The sequence below is a fragment of the Stegastes partitus genome, unplaced genomic scaffold, assembly GCF_000690725.1.
Source record: "Stegastes partitus isolate 25-593 unplaced genomic scaffold, Stegastes_partitus-1.0.2 Scaffold226, whole genome shotgun sequence".
NCBI lineage: Eukaryota > Metazoa > Chordata > Actinopteri > Pomacentridae > Stegastes > Stegastes partitus.
This window is the reverse complement of record NW_007577957.1, coordinates 238863-262744: the sequence shown is the minus strand read 5'-3', so window position 1 is coordinate 262744 and position 23882 is coordinate 238863. Positions and strand designations below refer to the sequence as shown.

Genomic DNA, 23882 nt, shown 5'->3' with positions numbered 1-23882 from the left:
TGTCCAAGTTGAATTAGCTGCTTTGCACTTTTAGAAAGCGAAGTTATGAAATACTTACGATGTTTTGTCGCAATATTAATATGATATTAATGCCGTCATAACCGCTGTGGCACGAGGGAACATCAACCTGTGGAATGCACCTGTCAGTGTGGGGACTTTACTGATCTCGCGAGATTTCGGGGTTGCGCAGTGGAGAACAGCCGTCCGCCATCACTGCATACAAGCTAACGTTAGCTAAAACCCACTGAGGAGAGCGATTGACAACAACATATCTGACACACACCGACCCAGTTCCCAAAGGGGAGGTCACTGAGTTTCCCTGTCGCTTTCCTGGCGCAGAAAGCAAACTAGCAGCTGCCTTTCATGTAGTCTTTAAGTCAACTTAGAAACGAAAGTCGTTCTAATTAATCATGTCCAACCTCAAAGGCCCCACCAAGAAGGACACCAAGATGAGGATACGAGCCTTTCCTGTAAGTATTTACCGGCTGTGGAAACGCCGAGACCCTAACTATGAGACTCGAGAACCGGGGATGACAGGTCTTTATGCTAGCAGCTGCCTGCTAACTAGCAGTTTAAACCAAAACAAAACGTCATTGTCAAGCTACAACTACTATTGCCGGGACGAATTACCCGAATCACAAAAGCCATGTTATTAGCTCGGTTTGTTTCACGTCAAGTGGTTCCTTGGTTTGAATGTGCCTTCGTCGAGTGTCATGAGCTAATGTTAGCATAGGTAGGGAAACTTCTTCAGTGAGACAGTAGCAAATAGAAGCTAGCTAAGTAGCAGGCCTGATAATGTTACCTGATTTGATGCTTGCTAAGTTGCTGTCAACCAGGCAAGTATAATTCAAGTAGCAGTTTTGGCTGTTGGTATTCATTGGCACCGCACGTTTGGTTCGGGTTGTGATAGGTGGCAAACAACACATTATCATGGAGGGTTAGCTTGAGAGCTAGCGCAACTTCACTACAGTGTGAGGCTAAAGTAAACATGCCTAAAGAAACTTAAGCAGTTAATGTGGACGATGGCAACAGACGTATATTCTAGTAGTAAAGCTGTCACACAGTAATTTCATCAACATTCACTGATCATTGGGCAGAATTACATCTCCACAAACCCAATTACCCTCTGTCATGAGCACACTTGTCAAGCTGCCGTATATGCAGTCCACTAAGCTGTCGTTGAACTCTTCTTCTATGTGAAATATACAGAAGTACTTGTATATCTAGGTGTATGAGTGGGTGTCCGGAAGGGTGAGTCAGAGAGCGGTTAAGTGAGAGAAAACATGTTCTCCTCTCTGAAATGTTGAGCTTGCATGCAAATGCTTGACGAGCCCATCAATCTTCAGTATAGCCACTTCTCAAAGTGCTCGCTAATAAGTCATTTTAGTTTGAAATTAATTTAAATTGATCCCATTTTGCATTTCTAATGAGGCATGCTCATTGTGTGATCTTAAAAAATTCTGGTCCATACTTAGATTTAAACTGGAGTTAGGGCAGGTTAGCCAGATTTCCTTTTCACTTTATACGTCTGTCCAGCCATTTCTCCTCTGATAATGGTTACTTAATCTGACACCACTTTCCCAATTTTTTTTAAAAAAGTAACATGATGCCAAAAACTGACATGGCTGAAACATTGGACAACAGTTTCATGTGAATTTTTCACATCTGAATGACACCAGTCTGCTTACTAAAGTCAGTATTTAGACTGATATGTGTCCCTTTTTTTCATTTATTGAGTGGCAGAAAATATAGATGTCTTTCCTTCAAATAATTATTATTATTGAATTTCCCTTCTGGGATGAATAAAGTATTTTTTTCATAAGATTTTGGTCAGGTTATTGATTAGGTTAGTAAAATAATACACTGTTTTTCTCAGCTTGTCTTTGACGTTGTTATTTGTATGCCTATGGTGAGAGATCCAGGAAGTCACCTCAACATAGCTTGATAAAAATAGTGCTTTGAATCATACCTTTTGTCTTTCGGTTAAAACTAAAGATGCCAGAAAGGTAACTCTGGTTCAAAGTAATTTATTTTTGGTCACAGTGGTAGAAAAGTTTGACATTGCTAGTTTATACTGTCCCTCCAATCTCTGTCCGGCTTTGTAGGCAGTTTAGTTTAGTGACTATAATTATGTGTTCAAGCATTCATCATTTATAAAAAAAAAAAATCAATATCTTTTAAAGACAGGGTGTTAAGAGGGTGCTTGGTCACCTGTGTGGCATTATAAAGCTTTTCATGTAATTTGTTCAACAAGGTGGCTCAGTCTACATGAGGTCAGATCTTCAGTAGACCGTATAATGCACATTTAGTATTTTTTAATTTTTTGTAGAATGCTGATAGCCATAATATTACCACGAGTGTCACTACTGCTGAAATTGCTGAGTTGCCTGTTTCTTGGCAGATGCTTGATGCTGCTGCTGACAATTCACTTATCTTTCTTTTACACCAACAGTTACAATCAAACCAAAAGCATGCTGTGTTGGCTTTCCATCAAAACCTAAACAATACCATGTGTAGTTGTAGAAAACTTTCTCTAAACCTTGCTGTGTGATTGGGTTTTTATTGCTCAATTTTTGCTGCACAATTGACAATGGTAGATTTCTCTGTTGCTGTCTTTATGTCTACTGATAGTGATTTGATCAAAGCTGTCTGCTAGTCAAAGCTAACAGTTGATGTGTTGCTACATTCAAATACTTGATCAGGCTTTCATTACATTACTACATGCTTGCAACATTATCTGATGACAGACCAAATTATCCTGGGATCACCTGTAATGAGCTTTTTGAGGGAACTGAGAGAACTGCAAGTCCAAAATGTTGATTTTTTATTATTGTTGCAACAATGTAGAAACAAAGCTTTATCATGAAAGTCAAACATCTGCTAGGAAAGATGGGAGTTGTTTGCTTGAAGGAAAATGTGTTTTGAAATTTGTGCAGTCATAGTGTTACAAAAACGGCAATGCTATTAGTCATTAACCGCATTGAGTAGATATTGGTTTTATGTGAATGGATCTATTTTTTTTACAGGTCTACCAAGTATTGCAAAGAATAGTCCTTGATTTTACTGTGGTCATCTGCTTATACCATGTGGAAGAATAGACGTTTTTCAAGTAAATACTCATTCTGTCTCCTTCAGATGACAATGGATGAGAAATATGTGAACAACATCTGGGACCTTCTAAAGAATGCCATACAGGAGATTCAGAGGAAGAACAACAGCGGGCTGAGCTTTGAGGAGCTGTACAGGAATGCCTACACCATGGTGCTCCACAAGCATGGAGAGAAGCTCTACACGGGCCTGAGGGAGGTTGTCACTGAGCACCTCATCAACAAAGTAAAGAAACATTTTCCTTTCCAATAGGGATGTCACAATAACAGAAATATTGTAGTTGGTACCAATACCACTACAATTCTAAGATCCTCTATACCAATTACAATACTACAGCAAAAAATAAACCACTCTTGTATAAAAAAATAAAAAAAAACTTGGGATGGAGCTTTCTTGAAACAAAAAGATGTTACTTATTTGAAACAATATTATACAAAAAAAAAACAAAGAACTGTTTTTTTATGGTGGTATAGCATTGCTACAGCAGTGCCTTCCTTCTTGATATATGACAAGCAAGAATGCATATGATAAATAGGTTATGAGTATTAAATGTTTGAAAAAATATTGCCATAAAAACAACAAACTGTGGAATGTAGCCTTCAAGTATTTAAGACAAACAACACTGTCTTGTGAAACTCACTTATCCAGTTTATTTGTGAGGACATCATGTAAATTTTTGTCATATTTTCGGCGCCTCTGAGAAGCTACAAATATCGTCTGCTATGTGTGAGTTGATCTACTTTGTGCCTGTTTTTCCTGCTTAGCATCCTCATCATGCTGATATTAGGAAATATGAGGAAAACCACAGAGGCTGCTACACACAGCATGCTAACTCTCACACACACACACACACGTACATTTTTATATGTTGACAGGATGAGCAGTATTGTCAGTAGCCTACTAATGTTATCAGCAGAACTCAGAGAGGTATCCTATGAAGAGAGATTAATGGGTTAGCGAGCTATGTTCAGGCTACAACCAGAGTTGTCAGTGCTATGAAGGTGGCTGTCTTTTAACCTGGCTGTAGATCACCATGGTAACCTATGGTGCATAGCAGAGTTTGGGATTTAAATCGGCCATAAGAAGTGCCACCCTTTCAGCAGTTTTTTCTTGAAGTTATTGTCTATGATGGACTTTTATGTTATATATGCAAACCTGTTGTCCATCCATCCATCCATTATCTATACACCGCTTAATCCTCACGAGGGTCGCAGGGGGACTGGAGTCTATCCCAGCCGACTTAGGGCGAAGGCAGGGGACACCCTGGACAGTTCGTCAGTCTATCGCAGGGCCACACTTAGAGACAGACAACCAAGCACACTCACATTCACACCTACGGACAATTTAGAATCACCAATTAACCTCAACATGTTTTTGGACTGTGTGGGAGGAAGCCAGGGAACCCACGCTGCACGGAGAGAACATGCAAACTCTGCAAACCTGTTGTGTCATATGTTAATAATGCCACTGACTGAAGCCGTGCGGATACAGCAGCCCAAACTGTATGTGTCATGTTGCCATGGGAACCTATACTAATATTGTGCTTGGTCCTGATTTGCTGCCAAGTCCATTTTACACTGCTGGCATTGCCGCTAACAGAACACAGATCGGAAAATTGATTTGTCTATTGGTGAATATTCAATCAGTAACATTAATTTGTATTTGGATAAAAACTAGAGTAATTTCCACTTGTCTTTTATTACGGGACAGAGTCATACAAGAAATGCCCTTGTTTATGCTGATGCTTAAATGTATGAAGTTTAAAGTTTCAGAGCTTCCATGTGCAGCTGTTGTAATAGAAATACAAAGTAAAATGAGTGTAAAAACAATACTAAATTATACAATTAATAATTTTCTACCGGCATTCCTCCCCGGCATCATTTCTTAAAAATACAGTTTGACATTCCTCATAGCGCACCATTATAACCGCTTGCTGCTCGTGACTGAAGTAGGCCGCCCATCATTGGTTTATTTTGTGAGAAAGAAGAGTCACAGTCACATGACACATCAAACATCTCCTTTTGTGGGAGTTGCACAGGAACCATTGAAGAAAACCTGCGTTGTTAAAGACAGCTGATAGCCACTATAGTGATACCCATTACCCTGATTGGGGTTTTAGTGCAACCAAGCTACACAAAGAAAAGCCTGGCTTTGTCGGACTTGCTTAGTAATGCAACTCTCAGGTCACGTTTTGAGCTATTGCTAGAGTGTGAACAATGTGGTCACATGTTGTTCATATAAAATAACAACTAAAACTCTCTGTGCTTAAAATCTGTGTACAGATCCAGATGTCTGCCTTTGAGCTGCTTACATCAGTTTGAGGTGTCTCCCCTGTTTGTCCAGAAATGAGACGATTTGCATTCTTATCTTTTGGACGTCTGTACCCCGTCCCCAATTATGGACTCATGCACTTATATTTTCATTTGCAACTTAGACCTGTTGCTCCACCTATGAAAGCTGCGATACTTCAAGTACCTTTGTTATCGAGAAAGTACCGTCCCTTTTTCAGAATATCCGTTCTCGTGACATCCATGCTCTCCAATACAGCTCTGTTAAAAATGCTGCACAGAATGCTGATGTGAGAACTGATTTATCCATAATGACCTACTGTTTAGATAACGTTATGTGCTGTTTGTATTTTCAGGTGCGGGAAGATGTTCTAAACTCTCTAAATAATAACTTTCTGCAAACACTGAATCAGGCCTGGAATGACCATCAAACTGCCATGGTCATGATCAGAGATATCCTCATGTACATGGTAGGTATGCTGCTGTGTGTTTTGTCTTGCTCGTTTCATAGAATTGTGTTGTTCTGTCGTTGCACATTAATTAGTGTATGAAATCAGTTCACTTTTCTGTCAGTGGGAAAAGCCTAGAATGTGTTTTTAGTTGTGTATCCGGTCTTTTTCTACGCAGGCGAGTTATGGCGTTTGTATTTTTGTGCTTTTCACGACACGGCCTTTTGTTTCCAACTGTTACCGGTCTTCATCTACATCCTATTTTGGACTTTGATTGTAAGGTTCTATTTTATTTGGGAACCCAACAATGAGGCTTTGTTGCTGTAGTTATTTGTTTTGCTGGAAAATTGGCAGGACTAGTTGATTTACCTTTGCCAGCACCAGGTCCAGAGAGTGTGTGTGGGGTTGTGTGTGTGAGTGATTGAGCCCTTGAGATAAGTGCAAGTGTAGTCTAAACAATGGCACAGTCAGAACAGAGACTACAGAGCTCTCCTGGGGTCCATTTGTTCTACACTCTCCTCTTTCCTGTCCTGCTTTACCCCAGGCAGTTGGCTCTCTGTTGTTGTTTCACTGCTGCAGCCTCACCAAGGCTGCGCGGTGAGAGCTGGGGCCCCCGTTCTCTCTGTGTGTGTGGATTAACGTTTTAGCTGGATTAAATTATTGACGATTTTGGCGTGATCCCAGATTTCTCGGTTCTTCGAAACAGTTGTTGGAGCGGTTGTCACAGCAACATATCCGTGAGGTCAAACCTACTCGGGAGCGGGTTCAATGTAAACAAGATTAGATGACGAACTTCAATCCACCCAGCACGGGCGCACCATTCGTGCAGGAGGGCCAGTTGCGATCGGTGCATTGATAGCAAGAGAAGCAGTCAGTCACTATCTCCTCATCTAATACATCACCTGTGTTGTCATTATGACTGAATCTAAGTGCAGCATGCCACAGGGCCTTTGATAATAAGCTACACCTGTGACGCAAACAGTAGGAATGTCCAATGAGGTCGTTTAACCTGAAATGAAGTCACCACTGCTGCATCCTGCCAGCGGCTCTGACGAAGATATATTTTGGCGGATAGGTGGCTCTTCAGCTAGGGTCAAGTGTGGCCCAGATATTCCTTGTTTTGATTCTGCTGTCTTTATGTGTTTTAAAGGTCCTATATTGTGCACCTTTTCAGCAAATGGATGATCACACGTCCCCACAAAGCATCTTTCAGTTTTGAAGCTATTTTGAACAGGCTGTTATGTGTCTGTAGCTTTAAATGCAGATGAGCATCCTGTTCAGGAAGAAGACTCCCTGTCTGTGGTTGACAGCCAACCTCGCAAGTTGTTGAAGTATAAGTAGCCCTTATTCTTCAACAGCTTTTACTGCACAAGTTTGTGACAACCACAAAACAGAATAAAATGAATTTTCACGATATAGGACTTTTAAAAGAAGCAAAAGGCATTAATGGCCTTGTGGCCTATTAAGTTATAGATCAGTAGAAAAAAGCCATTATGATGAATAGTTTAATATTTCAGTTTAACTTGTCCCCAAGTCCTTTGCATTTTGCTACGCGCTTTAGAATAGAATAATAGAATAGAATGCTTTTTATTGTCATCATACACAAGGTACAACGAAATTAAAATATTTAAATATTCTTTAAATATTAAAGAATAAATGATAAGATCAGTGGACGCACAAAAAGTTGCCACAGTGCCGAACTAAAAATGTATCGCTTTTCATTGCCTTCTGCTTTTTGAATGTAATTCTCCTGCGGCTTTGTAGAAAGAACAGAGTCCAGTTGTTGTTTTTGTTGTTGCCTGCCTGCTGACCTCTAGAGGAGAGCGAGAAAAACAGCAAGTTTCACTCACCAGTCACCACATGTATTCACCTTGTTAGAAGCCACTCTCTGTAAACTTTGTATTATTTGTTCCCATTAATACTGTGTGGAGAATACATGATTTTTTTCCCCCTCTTTTATCCTCTGTTACCTGCTGTGTGATTATTTTTTAGAAGTCTTTGCTTATTTAGAGCTCTAATCAGAAAACACATCAGGAGGCCAAGTGTTATCCACTCATAAAACAGGCAGTTGGAAAACGGTAAGACTAAAATAAAGACACCCTTTTACACATTTAAACAGAAAACAGTATTGCAAGTCACATTACCATCACGTGGTATATTCTAGATAGACCTCTTTTGAAGTGGCCCTGGCTAAAGTTTATCATTTTGTACTGAAATTCGTCATGTTAAATTGTGTTACTGAACATGTTATCACCATCTTGAATATTTATACCATTTCGACGGGGTTTATGTCATAACTTTCTGTTTTTTGGGAGATTATTCAGACACTGGCCAGTCATTTATTTTGGCTGTCAAATGAACTTGTAAAATCTTTGTAACCTGTCAGAGGGAATGTGAGTATAAAATGAAAGCTTTGCTGGAATATCAGGCCTTTTATGAGAGTTTGAAATTGCAAAAGATATATATATATATAGTTTTTAAATACTGATAAGCATTGGAAAAGACTTGAAGTACATTCTTGAATACATAATATGTCTATAACTTTCATAATAGCCCGTATACTCTTAGATTCACTCAGTGTCAATGACAATGCAACATTTCCTTTGTTTGCAGATTTTACAGTTGCACCTTTTGTAAACATATCCCGCGGTTGGGTAGTAACTCCACACAGAACATCTGCAGGAAGCCCTTATGATTTCTTTATTTTCTTATAACAAATGAATGTATTTTCCAAATGAGTGATTTTTAGGAAGCGACATTATTGCCAGCAGGATTGCTAGGCAGCACATGTAGTGGAAGAACATCCCATCAGGCGTCTTGTACGGTCTATTCACAGACGGATCACTGCTTGCTTTTAACTCTAACGGGGGACATGCACAGTACTGAACTTATTACAGTTGTCAGTTTTTATTACGTTGGATATGGTGCTGACCCTATTTTTGTTTGCATCTTTCATTAGAAGTCAAGGAATGCTGGTGTACATAAACGAAACAAGCTGTTTTGCCTTTACAATACAATAGAGCCGAATGTATTGTCCCGTGTGTTGTTTGAAGCCTCAGTCTGTCGACGTGTACATTTGAGTCGTCAGATCATAACACTTCTTTCCATACATGAAATAACTTTTTTTTTGCCCCATTGTTATGTCTTCTAGGACCGGGTCTACGTTCAGCAGAACAATGTGGAGAATGTGTACAACCTCGGCCTCATCATATTCAGGGACCAGGTGGTGCGCTATGGCTGCATTCGAGACCACCTACGGCAGACGTTACTGGACATGATTGCACGTGAGAGGAAGGGCGAAGTTGTCGACAGGTATGCAGGAGTAGTGCAGCTTAATCTAAAGCTTCCTGTACCTGTAGGGCCACTCTTAACAACTTTCTTAAATAAGTGTCTTGATTTTTTATTTTTTTCTATCGTCAATGCATTGCAGGGGAGCTATAAGAAATGCCTGCCAGATGCTGATGATTCTTGGCCTGGATGGCAGGTCTGTATATGAGGAGGACTTTGAGGGCCCTTTCTTAGATATGTCAGCTGAATTCTTCCAGGTGAGTCTCTGCTTGGTGCTTTGTGCTCCGTGTTTTTGTTACTATTGATTTTTTTTTTGTTGAAATATATATATCTAAAACAACACACTCTATCTGACCTTTTCAGATGGAGAGCCAAAAGTTCCTTGCAGAAAACAGTGCCAGTGTCTACATAAAGAAGGTAGAGGCCAGAATCAATGAAGAAATTGAGCGAGTTATGCACTGCCTGGACAAGTCTACAGAGGAGCCTATTGTCAAGGTTGTGGAAAGGGAACTCATTTCTAAACACATGAAAACCATTGTGGAAATGGAGAACTCTGGCTTGGTCCATATGCTCAAGAATGGCAAAACAGAAGGTAAAAGCTTTAGTTCATTAAGGTTTTTCTCTGATTCTGATTTTCATTTTGATGTGTATAGAAAACAAGCCAAAGAAACACCAAAGAATTATCTTTTTGTTTCTTATTGTTTTTCAAATCGTGTCTCATTCCCAGACCTGGCATGCATGTACAAGCTGTTCAGTCGTGTGCCAAATGGCCTGAAAACAATGTGCGAGTGTATGAGCTCTTACCTGAGGGAACAAGGCAAGGCTCTGGTGTCAGAAGAGGGAGAGGGCAAGAACCCCGTCGACTATATCCAGGTACGCTGGTTTAACAGGGTGTATGAAAACACACACACACAAAAAACTTTCTAAAACTTGAATACTTTGGGGACTTGGCTTAAAATTCTAAGAGAGAAATGTATTGTGCCGGATGATATCAGCCCTTTTGTGTCTGCCTCCTCAACAGGGTTTGCTAGACCTGAAGACGCGTTTTGATCGTTTCCTCCTCGAGTCCTTCAACAATGACAGACTCTTCAAACAAACCATAGCTGGAGACTTTGAGTATTTCTTAAACCTCAACTCCCGCTCACCAGAGTACCTGTCTCTCTTCATTGATGATAAGCTCAAGAAGGGAGTCAAAGGGGTATGTGGCCTCTCAGAAATATTGCTTAAGCGCAGCTGTAACGTGTTTTTTTTTTTTTTTTTCTGCAGGCATACACTTGGACTGTACATTCCCTCATTTTTTTTTTTTCCTCCCCCCGTCTTGTTTAACCAGTTGACAGAACAGGAGGTGGAGTCGATTCTTGACAAGGCCATGGTGTTGTTCAGGTTTATGCAAGAGAAGGATGTGTTTGAAAGGTACTACAAGCAGCATCTGGGCCGCCGGCTGCTCAGCAACAAGAGTGTCTCGGACGATTCAGAAAAAAACATGATCTCAAAGCTCAAGGTAAAAAAGGAAAAAAAAAAACGTTCTGGGTACAGATTTGTGCACATACTTCTATAGGTACTGCTCCTCACATTGTAGATCTCGTATAGCTGCTCATATTGCTCTGTCTTAACCCTGTTTGAATCCTTGCCAACAGTCTGAGCACATTGTTCCCTATCTTTCTCCTCTGCAGACGGAATGTGGATGTCAGTTCACCTCAAAACTGGAAGGAATGTTCAGAGACATGAGCATCTCCAACACTACCATGGATGAGTTTAGGCAGCACATACAGACCACATCGGTAAGGCAGTTACCGAGATCAAAGCAAGAAAACACATAATGGCCCACATTTCACATGAATTACTGTTGATGAATCACAAGATTTGAAAGCCATAATTCAGCTGATTGCATATTTGATCATTAGTACATCAGAATGTTACAAAACGTAAACAAGAAAACAAGCCAACTTGTAATGGTGATGTACTTGTTATATCTGTGAGAGGAATTCTTTCAAACTTCCTTTACTCCCTTTCAGGCATCTCTAAGTGGTGTGGACCTTACAGTAAGGGTCCTCACTACTGGCTACTGGCCTACACAGTCTGCAACACCCAAATGCACCATCCCCCCTGCTCCTAGACACGCCTTTGAAGTCTTCAGACGGTAGTGCACTTCAGTATTTTGCTACACCAACAAGGGTTCAGTGTCCCATTATGTGGTCACAAAAGAACATGGTCCTTGCTTTTCTTTTTCAGGTTTTACCTTGCTAAGCACAGTGGCAGGCAGCTCACACTGCAGCACCACATGGGTGGGGCAGACCTCAACGCAACTTTCTATGGGGCTGTTAAAAAGGTAAACGCTAAAGTTTAAAAGTGCAGCTTTTAGTATTCAAATTTGGTTAATTTAATGTTAAATTTAGTTTAAGTTAATGTAGTATTTTGCAAGTTTAGAGTCTTAGTTCCCCTCTCTTCAACCTTATCTGCAGGAGGATGGCTCAGAGGTGGGCGTGGGAGGTGCCCAGGTGACCGGTTCTAACACCCGGAAGCACATACTGCAGGTCTCCACCTTCCAGATGACCATCCTCATGCTCTTCAACAACAGAGAAAAGTGCACTTTTGAGGTGGGAGCACAGCGCAGCAACTTAATCTGACCCTCTGCATCTCACTCTTCCATCAGATGTTTTTGTTTCATTTCTTTTCTTTATTTTTTAAAACATTTTGTACAACTTTCTTGCATCCCTCTAAGCGAGGACAGAACTTCATAATAATAATAATCTGCGTCCCCCTTTTGAAAAAAGTATTCCCCATCTTGTCCCCTTCCATAGGAGATTCAGCAGGAGACAGATATTCCAGAGCGAGAGTTGGTGCGAGCGTTGCAGTCTTTGGCCTGTGGGAAACCCACACAGCGAGTTCTCACCAAGGAGCCAAAGTCCAAGGAGATAGAAAACGGCCATGTGTTTACAGTCAATGATCAGTTTACTTCCAAGCTGCACAGAGTCAAAATACAGACAGGTGAGCAAAGTCTTTGTACAATACACTATAGAGTGTGTGTATAGTATATAATGTGTATATAATGCATAGTAAAAGTACCTCAACTCTGGACCAACGTATGTCCACTGCTGACTGGAACAGAAACTGTTTAAAGAGTTTCATTTATAGAAAGCTGAAACAGCACATTTCTTTCGATGTTCAAAGCTAAAAAGATCATCTAGTATTCTTTTAGCAAACACTTATAATTACAGTTTCGACACCACTTGTACAGCGCTGAGCTCAGAATGTATCCAGAATAACCTTATAGTTTATCAGAGACATAAATAAAGTCCTCTGTTCAAAAATATTTTGCCATGGAGGCTACATAACAAGCTAGCCACAAAGTTGGGTTTGATCTCTTCCTTTCTGTAACATAAAACAATACTTTGAGGATGTTTTTTTTTGCATTCCCCCCCCCCAATAACCTCATCTTTTAACTGCATCCGATTTTACCAGTTGCTGCTAAACAAGGGGAGTCAGACCCCGAAAGAAAAGAGACTCGGCAGAAAGTGGATGACGACAGGAAGCATGAGATTGAGGCAGCCATTGTTCGAATCATGAAGTCAAGGAAGAAGATGCAACATAATGTCCTGGTAGCAGAGGTAAGGAACACACTTTAGAATCCAAATGAGGAACAAATTCAGTTGCTTTCCATCTTTTCCATTTCTTGATGCCAGATGTTTTTATAATGACGCTGTGTAAGATGTCACTAAAAGGTACAGTTCCCTTAGATTTTGTGACTTTGTGTCTCTTCAGGTGACTCAGCAGCTCAGGGCACGTTTTCTTCCCAGTCCTGTGGTTATCAAGAAGCGCATAGAAGGACTAATAGAAAGAGAATACTTGGCGAGGACGCCAGAGGATCGTAAAGTGTACACCTACGTTGCATAGAAGATGAACTGTGGATGGGAGGAGGAGGAGGAGGAGACTGGACGGGGAAAATTGGAATCGTTTGTTTTCTTTGGACTGTTGTTACGCATGGACTGGAAGTTTCTTTTAAAGACAAGCCCTGGGAACCTGATTCATCGACCTTACAAAAACACAGTAAACACACACGAATGGGGAATAAAATCTTTGGCGCATAATATTAAAAAAAATAAAAATAAACAACAATCCACCAGATCTTCTAGATGATTTTTAAATCAGGCCCAGTCTTCCTATTCCCTGTGAGTTTTAACATGGATGGATCCAGCTTCAAGCTTTTCACTGTTTTACCCTTGTAGAGATCAAACTTGCAAAGAATCCCTTGGGAAAAATGTGAATGCACCACATTATTTTTTTTTTTTGTTTTGTTTCAATACTGTATAAAAATAATAAAATTCTGAAAAACAGCAAATGTGGATTGTTACAAAATAAAATGAGTATTGATGCTCTAGTTTGTCATAGAAACGCACTGATCATCTTCTACATTTGTCTCTTACGTATCAGTGTGAAAACATTTATTTAATAATGATTTATTTTGTATGTTTCCACCCCAAATTGTCAGATTTTTTAATTGGAGATGATTACTGGCATTTTTCATTTTCCATCTATTGGTCTAGCTTTTAATGTATTATAATTGGTGTAAATGCTGGACAATGTGGTGCCATGCAGGAGATAGTGTAGCTGGGTCTATTGAGATCTATTTCACAAGGCACTATTTACCGTAGTACTGCAATTTAAGCCTGCAGGCACTGATGCAAATTTTCAAACGTGAACCAAAACAGTCCCACAAACCATCAATATAACAGGCAAATTTCACATGCATTGACTAACTGCTTTGGATATATTCAACTCAAGTCAGTTACTTAGTCTTTAATCAGTAGTTCATGACAGTTTCAGAACAAACAGTCCAGTTGACAACACAGGTCAAGATTATGTGACACTGAACAGTAACTGTACAATTAGTGAACAAGGTTAGGAGGTGCATAAGGCTAAATATGGCAAACAGTGTTGCGTTTTCCAGTAACTTCTCATGTTGGTTACTAACACTTTAAAGGTTCAGTGGCATGTAACAGAATCTAGACAAACTGAGGTCTGGAGGGGCTCAGGGGACCATTAAGATCCACATCAGGTTGTAACTGAATGGCTTTGGCCAGAGTCTCCAGCTGGGTCACGAAGCTCTGGATCTCTTCAGCGGAACTGTGAGTCCAGGCCAGAGGGAGGTGGACGGGAACCGGCTTACGATCTGCAACACAAATCATCTGTCAGGACGCCAGATGACGGTGATGTCTTTATTCACCTGAGAAGGTTGAACAGCCCTGCTCACCTTGGAAGAACTGCCCGCTGCATGTTCTGGAAGCAACTCTGGACAAGGCCAACCACACCACGGTGTCGGCTCCTTGTTCGACGCCGCGCAGCCTGTCTCCCATCATGTGGTGGAACTGAGGCATTGATGAGGAAACAGCTGGAAACAGGAAATTATTAGCAGTCATTGGTGTATGAGTAAGGTTAATATTTCAACAACAACAAAAAAAACCAACTCAGATTCTCTCCTACATGTTGGTCAGTCTTTGTTGAAAACGTTGTGAGCGCTTTTAAAAGGCGTTTTTGAGGAACAAACTAATTATTCGAACACAGAAAGAGAAACCGCAGTAATACATTCGCTGGCCCTTTGGGTTGGTCCCCTACTGAGACGGTACCTGGTGTATCTACCCAGCCTGGATGCATGACAGAGAAGTGAATGACAGGGTTGGCTTTGGCCCAGTGTTGTGTCAGCACCACCTGCTGTCTCTGCAAAGAAACAACACCTCATTTAAACCTCCATCTAGTATCTTTTCGTCCATCTTCTTCATGCCTTTAAATGTATCACAGAGTTGTGTTTACTTATTTATTTTAAGGAAAACCAAACCACTACACCCCACACACACGTCTAAGTACCACATCGAATGATCTCATTTTAAAATGCCAGCCTCCTCTTTGGGATCACATCTTCCTCCTCTCCTACCTTATTCTGTGCGTAGATCATGACGCCATCAAAGTAGCCCTTCTCCGACTGCAAGTCATCCACTCGGAGTTTCTGGACCAGCATGCCTCCCGAGGACACGGTGATCTAACGGAGAAAGAGTCGCAGCACTGTGCTTAGACAACAGCCACTACAGCCTGGACAAAAGTGGCATTATGCTGTCCACATGATGCAGATGAAGACTCCGTTTGTGTGTGTTTGTGCGTGTAATCATACCACTCTTGGATCACGGCTCTTCTGTAGAAGTGGTATGAGAGTCTGCGTGAGGATGTACACTCCTACGGAGATTGGGGGGCAGATTATAAAAGTGTATCACAGCTTTGACACTCCTCTGACTGTTAGATTCAGGTCTCACCCATAGTGTTGGTGGCAAAGTTCTTCTCCAGTCCCTCAGCGGTCAGCTCTCTCTTGTGCACCATACAGCCTGCGTTGTTTATCTGCCACAGCGTAGGAAAGAACAGACAGTTGAGATCATTCGTAGTATTAAGAAATAAGGATGTGAAAGTAGTTCACCTACCAACACATTCAGTGATGGATACTCCTTCTTGAAGGCCTCCGCAAACTCCCAGACTTTGCGTGTCTGTGACATGTCCACAATATGGATGTATACCTCCTAGAAGAACAAGATACAGTCGTCCTCAAATGTATTCATAGCCTCCCATTAAAGAAGGATAAAAGAAAAATAAATAATATTTTTTTTATTTTTGAAAATCATGACATTGAATTGAATTGTGGTTCAACACAAATATTAAAAAAAACAAGCATGATGGGACCTAAACTAATATTTTATTGAACAACCCTTTGAGTCAATCACTGCAATCAATTTGTCCAGGAAAGTTTTTTTTTTTTTTTTAACTATTCTTTTAGACCACAATTCAAAAGCAGTGTGTCTTACTTCACTAAAGTATAATTTAGCAAATTTTTATTTATTATTACTTTTGTCAGTTTCTAGTTATTTGAGTGACTATTGTGAATTTTGTCTTTTCTTTAACGGAAGGGTATGAATACATTTGAGGACGACTGTAAGTACCTTCTCTTTTTTTTTTCTCACAAATTATCACATTTTAATATTTGTCACTTCTTTGTTTGCTTTTTATTGCAAGCATGTGCAAAGCTACCACACCCACCGTGTTCCCAGACTCATTGACGATGTCTGTCCTGGCCTCCTCTGCTTTATCTCTGTTCCTACACACCATGTGGACCGTCCCACCTGGAGATAAAAATTTGTAAAAAACCATCGTCACCCTTAAATTTCTATCAATATCAGGTGTGTGACAAAGAGCACACCTCTCCAAAATTGTACCTTTCTTGGCTATAGCCATGGCTGTTGCTCTGCCAATTCCACTGTTGGCCCCAGTGACCATAAAAGACCTTCCCACGACAGATACGTTCAGGTCTTGGGGCTCAAAGTCTTTAGATGCAGCCTCATATCCTTTTCTGAAGGCAACACAGAAAACATCCTGATCAATATAGGTGTCAAAGTTAAGAGAGGGTTATTGATTTCTTTTCTTTTTTTTTTAAGGCAGCTTAAAGATTGATTGAATCTGTTCGCCGTTCAACACATTTTAACTCCAGCACAGTTGGGTGATGTGAATGTCATCCTCAAGACGCTCAATAGAACAATTGTAATTGTGCATAAAGGCCAGTTTGTGCAGCGACGGGTGCCACACAGCGATCAGACCTTCTGTTAAGAAGCCTTTAGGCTTAAATCAATGACATGAAAATCATTTTTATCCAACAATAAATCCTACATTTAGATAGTAAACACACTGAACAAACAATAGAGTTGCAATCACCAAGCATGCCCTGCCTCTGTTTGACCACACATCCAGCAGTATACATCAGCACCAAAAGTGATGTGGTACTAACCTGGTGTAATGATGGATCCCGTTCAAAAACCAGATGGCATTTCGGTACATGGACATGATTTCATGTGTTCAACAATCCTCCAAAAAAAAAAGTGTTTTTGTCCAGTCCTTGTGCAACACTGTGACAGATCAGCATCACATGAGGCAACAGGAGGAGAGAAGGGGGCACTTGCTGCTCTCTATCGACACTAAACGGGAATAACACTAAAAAAAAAAAGCACACCCTGACAGTGCAGTAAGTAAAAGTTTGACCAGCTCATTCATTAACATGCTTCCTGTTAAGTCTGCAAGTCACGTGGGCTAAAGGTTGGGCGGATCCTCTGTAACACAAACCTACTACGACCAATCCGGAGGGGCGGTGACACGTCTGCTCCTCCGGGCGGCCGGGAGGGCGGAGTTAACCAACTTCTACACTGGCTCCCCAAACGCTCCGAGGATCAGATATGCGTTCGGCCGGACCGTCTGACCCTTTGTGAGGGTTAAAGTGCACCATTTCTAATCTTCTGATAGCGTTTTAAGGCTCCTGGCGACGCGTCAAAAATGGTAAGTGCTTGTCCGGGGGACTGTTAGCTAGCCGCACCCCGCCGCTCACCTGTCGCACCTGTCGTCGCTGACAGGTAGCTAAAAGTACCACTTCCTCATTGACGCAGGGGCCGTTTTTGTTCTTGTCAGGCCTCCAAACAGAGACTGTATTCTGGTTTTATTGCGGCTCTTATTTTTTTTAAATATCGTTTTCTAAATCCTACTTTTTTACGACAGTCGGAAACAAAGGTGTAGCTTGACTCAACCGGTCCCTTTAGTAAAACGGGTTTCGTCACTTTCCGTCGACTTCTGCTCTACTGGCAGTTCAAAGCTTTCCATAACAATTTGCCTATGGGCTTTTTACGGCAGATAAACATCTTAAACTGCCAATGCAGGGATTGGTTTTAGATCTAAACTGGTTTTGTGTCCGTTAAATAAGCTTGTATTGTTCTTTTCTGTCCAGGTGCACACAATAAAGCAACTGGTATGTCTTTTTGTTAAATCCAACTGACCTTTGACATCCCCCTTATTTATAAAAAAATATATGTATTATTATTATTACTATTGTTATTTTAGTGTTTTTACTTTATTGGCTACAGAGAAAGGTATAGCTTTGACTTTTTTATTTGTATTTATTTGTATTTATTTATTTTGCAGTCTACTCAACAGGACTTCAGCCTTTAACACTAAAAAAAAATAATTTTATATATTAAAAAAAAGTGAAATGTCTTATACTTATTTAATACATGCAATACTTCTATTTAAAAGTGACTGTTTACAAGTTCAAAATTCAAACTCTATGACTTACTGCTACCACTAATAATAATAATAATACATTTTATTTGTATTGCACTTTACATTCTGCAGGGTAAGAGAAAAGTAGTTAAGATTATTAAAACAGTTTATAAAAACAGTCAAGATAAAATAGGTTTTCAAAAAAAAAAGAAAGGAGAACCTAATAAAGGAGTTCAGCAAAAAAACAACTTAAGAATTATTTTCTGACTAAGCTCTAAAGACATCAGATAATCCGGTGTCAACGATGCCTAAAAAAAGCAGAGAATTGTGAGATGACAGCCATCTTGGTGTTTAACAAAGAGGGATACAGTGAGAAAGTGATTGCTGTCGGGCTTGAAGTCATCAAACCAGCTATTCATTACAACATCAACAAGAAAAAAAAAACAGCATCCGTCAGCCAAGAGCTGCTCTTTAAGAGTCAGAAAGCTGTGATGGAGGTGCTCTGATGATTGTTTCTAGATGTACATTGTGCAACTGTGTCGTGCATTTCAGCTGTTTATTCTTTTGAATGAAATATTGCAGTGCGAGTTTTTATGTTTGCTTGCAGTTTAATGTAGCTTATTGGGCATTTCTAGAATTTAAATTGTGCTCAGATGATCGTTGTTGCACAGCATGATTTAGAGTGGATGCACTAATGGGTCTGTGAGTGTTGAAAAGGATTTGAAGCATACAGCATACAAACGTACAGTCTTTCCTCTCAGCTCAAACTAGAGCTGCAATGATTGATCGATTAGTTGCCAACTAAAACATGAATTTACTGTTTTTTAAAGGAAAAAAACTGTCTAAATTCTCTAATTTCTGCTTCTTACATTTGAATGCTTCCTGGTTTCTTTCCTCCTCTATGACAGTAAACTGAATATGTTGGGTTCAAAACAGGACACCTTAGGGTGTTACCTTAGGGTTTGGGAAGTGCTGGTCTGACTTCCTATAGACCCAAGAGCTACCACATTTATCAAGAAAATTATTCCTTAGATTAATCTATGTAGGATATATGAACAGACACATATGCCCAAGAGGCACAAAACTTTACAGCCGGAGCTCCCCTTTGTGATTGGTCAGCTATTTTACTATTAAAAAGCTTTTCCCCTGAAAAACAGTGGATTTTCTAAACGGCCACAGAATCTCCCACTTTGGTCTTCTGTGTTACCAACTTCAACTTCAACACTTTGATCGACTCTGCTGAAGCTGAAGGCCACGTCTGCCCCCTGCACCAGACGTCGCTGCACCCACCGAGGAAACTGCAAATATCGAGCTTCTATCTCTAAACCGGTGCTTCAAAATTCAAACAAACATCCCAAAGTTTAATCCACTGCTTCGGGTGAAAAGACTTTTGAAGTCTCTGCTCCACATTTGGTTTCTCACTCTCAGATTTTCAATCAGCATTTCCATCATCTTTGTATTTTATGTTTGCTGTTATTTGTTAGTTGTTTCTTGTGTTTTCTATAGCTTACTTTCAGTCACTTTATCCGATCTTTATAGTTACCTAAGCTCTAAGTTAATTCCCTGACATTATAAAACACTCTTGACTGATCACCAAGAGCAAACTGTTTATTAGAATTATTGTGCTGACTCTGAGATTATATCGCTGGACGAATAATACAAAGGTTGGTTTTGATCGTTTTAATTAATGCAGTAATCTGCTTCATGGTGGAGATAAGTTTATCTTATTTCCCACCCCTACACTACAGTGAAAATAACCATCAGCGGCAGCCCTATAGGAAATATTGGCCCATTTTCAGCTCAAGTCCATTTATTTAATGACCATCACAGAGATGTCTCAGAAGGCATTACAACCTCGACAACCTCACGTCTGACAAGGAAAAACTCACCACAAAGCCTCGACACAAAACACAGTTTACCCCTACAGCTTCTCTAACGTCGACAATGAAAGGAAGACCTAAAGGAAGCAGCGTGGTTCCGATAGAGTTGGGAGAAAATGAACGTGTGTTTTGATTTACAGCCAAACCTGCCAAGTGTTCGGAAACCAACTCTCTAAACATCCAAACTGCAGCTCCTTAGCTCTCTTGAAAATTGGAAAGGAAACTACCTCTTCCTCAATTGTTCGTTTACATTTCTGCCTGTTAAGCCTTTTTTTTTTCTTCTTCTTTCTTTGCCTTCACTGATTGTGTTTGTCCAGTGTAGTTACTCGTTAATGAGTCATGCCAGTTCACTTGTTTGACCCGTAGCGTATGTAGGTGTGTGCATCGGGCGGCTGGTTAATGATGTCCTTCGCAGTAGCTGTGTGTGGAACGTATTCGTCTCCATTGTCTGCACGTCATATCACAGGATTTTTCCTCGCTGACAGTGTGATGTTCTCGTACCGGTAGATGCGCTTCCTGCTGCTCTTCAGTCGCCAGGGGAAGCTGCGTCTGCAGAAATGGTTCACGCCCATTCCAGAACGCGAGAAGAAGAAGATCATAAGGGAGATGACCAGCCTGGTGTTGGCCCGGCAACCACGCTCCTGCAACTTCCTGCACTGGAAAGACCTGAAGATCATTTACAAGAGGTGATTCCTGCCTACACACGTTTGTTTACCTTGCATTCATTAGTTTCTGTGTAACTTATTGAAGTGGACCATCAGCATCTCAGATCTTTTCACAGGCATTCTGCTCAACCGTCTCTGATTCAGTTGGAATTATTTTTTATCATAAACTATGGATGTTTGTAAAGCTTTAGATTGATACTTGCTGAGATATCTACCTTTACTAGTTTTTAAATTGCCTGTGGGCCAACTTTCAGCACATTGTTCTTGCGTTGAAATTTGAGGTTTCAACGGGAGTATCTCAGGAACTATTAAAAATAAAAGCCAGATTATTTTCACACTTCAGCTTAGCCATATTTAGAGACTATCTGAGCTGATATTGTAGCTAAATGAAAGAGTTTATAGATAACTCCATGTTCACAAACCTTCAGAAAACCCACTTATCCATCGTCTACCTGAGACAACATCGACCAAACTTAAATGATCTCTATTGTTGTCATTTGTCAAATCCACTCAGCTTCACTTTGATTGATATCATCTCAAGTAAACGACAAAAAAAAATTTCTGAAAATCTACACAAATGGAGTTTTCTGTTTTTGCAAATGAACTCTTCAGTTGTTCAATAGCATCATGAGAAATAACAGGGAACGTTTCAGGTTTTCATCTTTAAATGTTCCTGAGGTATTGTTGCTGAAACATTTTTTTAAAAAATGTGCTAAAAGTAGGTTGGCAGCCATTTTTTAAAACATTTATCTCGGAAAGTATTTGATATATCAAGCTAAAATTTTTACAAATGTCTTTTTAAAAATCTATATTTCATCAAAGTGTTGAGCAGATTAGAAATGGTCGCGCAGAACTAGTTCTAAGATTTTGATGATTTGACCCCATTGGACTTCATAATACCACTTGACAGTCATCCTTATGTCCACTTCTCCTCAGGTATGCAAGCTTGTACTTCTGCTTGGCCATAGAAAACCAGGAGAATGAGCTATTAGCCCTGGAGGTTATTCATCGCTACGTGGAGCTGCTGGACAAATACTTTGGCAATGTATTCCACTCTCTTGTGTTCGTTATGTAGCTATAGTACGAAATCTAATGTTAAGATGTGATGGCTGTTTCAATCCAGAGCATATTACTGTTGACCTTTATATGGGCATGTTTCATCCCAAAAAACAATCTACATATTTTGTGAACTAAATTCTCTTATTTGATAATAACTACAGTAACAGACGTCTTCCCTCCTCTCAGGTGTGTGAGCTGGACATAATCTTTAACTTTGAAAAGGCCTATTTTATCCTGGATGAGTTTCTAATGGGAGGAGAGATACAAGAAACCTCCAAACAGATTGTGAATCGCTGCATCGAATCCTCGGACATGTTACAGGAGGTGAGACGCGCCGGAGCATACACATGAAATGAATTCGCAACGAAACGCGTACCTCCTCGCATCTGTGGTGTGAGCATGTAACATCTGTTGCATGACTCAGTGCACTTAAAGCGACAGTGACGTGTTTTCAAATGTAGTTTAGACGTGATTACATCCTGTTTTGTTTTTGTTTTTTCTTTAAACTATGGCTGTGGGGTACTTTTTAAAAGGTCTCGATGTGTGAAATCGGTCTGACATGGGAACTTTGAGTTCATTGGTGTGAGTGTGAACTAGTTGCAGTCGTGTAGTGAGTTCAATTAACAATGGTGCTGCTGAGTCGCTGGTGTGCCTTTTGTCTTTCTCGTAGCTAAAAGGCATGTGGATATTAGCTTTTTTTTTGTCATTTCAAATAGATTTGTGTTCATGCTGCTGTTTTCTTACCCCTCTCTGTGTGCATTTCTCTCTCTCTCTCTCTCTCTGCCAGTGTTATTGCGAGGGAGAGACAGATTTTCCTGGAACGTGTTTTAGAATTTTAGTGTTTGGCTGACGCTTGCTGCTCTCCCTGTAGGCTCATGGCTCTGTGTGGTACGGTAGTTTAACTGGGTGTGTTGTTCTGTGCTTCTGAGTAGGGCTGACTAACACTTTTAATCTAGAGTTGGATTATGTGCCGCGTAGCCTCTCATTCATTTTGACCATTATCGCTTCAGGATGACAGCAGTGAGTGGTATGAGGTGGAGCTGTTTGGATGACCTTGAATATGGACAGAAAGGTTAGATGTTGTGCTTGTGTTAGTTACCTACCGTGTGTTGGTGTGCTCAGCACTTAGTGTAGGTGATGTGTAGATGTGTGCCTGTGAATAATAATTGTATTATAATGATTTTTTTTGTTTGTTTTGTTTCTTTGCTGGGTGTTTGAGAATTTAATGTTTCACCCTGTTGTGCCTCTTTTTCTAGACCATGGAGGAGTATATGAGCAAACCTGCATTTTAACCTGTGGATTAAAGGGCATTGAAAAAAAACAAAACAACAACAACAGCGGGGAGGAATACAGGAGCCGGATGTACTGTATGTGAGTCAAAGAAGATTCTGAAATGGACTTTTATTCACTGAACATTTTAGTAAAGAAGGCATATCAAATGCCTGCTTGCTTTCTGCCTGAAGCACGTCTGCATGTGTTTTCATTTGAGAGTTGTTTTTTTTCAAAGATTCTTTCACACCATGTGCTGTTATTAAAATGAAATGAAGTCGTAATAAAGGACGGGGAGGGAGGGGTTGAAAATCGTAACAATGAAGTGATTGTAGATTTCTAAATGTGTCACATTTACATTTAAATCATGTCTTAATATATTGGAAGTGAGTGATTTCAGTCTGGAAAGAGCCTGATTTGTTTCTTCTTTGTTTTTTTTGTAAACCGTTCTACTCCGCCACTCGAGTTTATATCTCAAACACGTCTTAAGAAAAAAAAAAAACACACATTACTGTGGAGTTACAACGTTTTGCTTCCTCGCGAGCCAATAAGCGACTGCGAGAAGTTTCTTACCGTTTAACATATTACATGTGTGGGACTTAGTTTTTAAAGGAGCAGTTGCTAGCGTGGGTGTGAGTCAGTTTGTTTTATAATGTGGAATTTACGCTGTTATGATTAAATGTTTATTTTGATAAGCAACCTGCTTCAAGTGATCTTTTTTTTTAATCATAACTATGCATTTAAATGAGTCACTTAGGAAACACTGCTTGCTTATAGTGTGTTGTGTGATTTTTACCATTTTTT

The 23882-nt window shown here is 40.1% G+C and overlaps 3 protein-coding genes across 5 annotated transcripts; 2 read left to right on the top strand and 1 right to left on the bottom strand.

Moving 5' to 3' along the window:
* The first annotated feature begins 203 nt into the window (after nt 1–203).
* Nucleotides 204–13467, top strand: LOC103356876 (cullin-3-like). Of its 2 annotated transcripts, none has more exons than XM_008281188.1 (16): nt 204–470; nt 3136–3333; nt 5753–5866; nt 8997–9157; nt 9276–9390; nt 9497–9725; nt 9861–10006; nt 10155–10331; nt 10464–10634; nt 10807–10914; nt 11149–11273; nt 11366–11462; nt 11599–11730; nt 11935–12121; nt 12596–12741; nt 12896–13467. In XM_008281188.1, the coding sequence occupies exons 1-16, from the start codon at nt 411–413 to the stop codon at nt 13025–13027; spliced, it is 2298 nt and encodes a 765-aa protein (XP_008279410.1). In that variant the 5' UTR covers nt 204–410; the 3' UTR covers nt 13028–13467. The 2 variants fall into 2 exon arrangements, with proteins under 2 accessions (XP_008279410.1, XP_008279409.1); XM_008281187.1 differs by having other exon boundaries at nt 205–470; nt 11596–11730.
* On the bottom strand, nt 13351–17005 carry dhrs12lb (dehydrogenase/reductase (SDR family) member 12-like b). The gene is made up of 10 exons (XM_008281189.1): nt 16950–17005; nt 16384–16517; nt 16208–16290; nt 15598–15693; nt 15436–15517; nt 15297–15358; nt 15063–15167; nt 14758–14848; nt 14385–14522; nt 13351–14303 (listed from the first exon to the last, which is right to left on the bottom strand). The coding sequence occupies exons 1-10, from the start codon at nt 17003–17005 to the stop codon at nt 14137–14139; spliced, it is 1014 nt and encodes a 337-aa protein (XP_008279411.1). The 3' UTR covers nt 13351–14136.
* Nucleotides 17006–17347: 342 nt separating this feature from the next.
* Nucleotides 17348–23777, top strand: ap1s3b (adaptor related protein complex 1 subunit sigma 3b). Of its 2 annotated transcripts, XM_008281185.1 has the most exons (6): nt 17348–17491; nt 20593–20771; nt 21687–21795; nt 21996–22133; nt 22820–22881; nt 23066–23777. In XM_008281185.1, exons 1-5 carry the CDS (start codon nt 17489–17491, stop codon nt 22859–22861), a joined length of 471 nt encoding a protein of 156 aa, XP_008279407.1. In that variant the 5' UTR covers nt 17348–17488; the 3' UTR covers nt 22862–22881; nt 23066–23777. The 2 variants fall into 2 exon arrangements, with proteins under 2 accessions (XP_008279407.1, XP_008279408.1); XM_008281186.1 differs by lacking the exon at nt 22820–22881.
* Nucleotides 23778–23882: the final 105 nt, after the last annotated feature.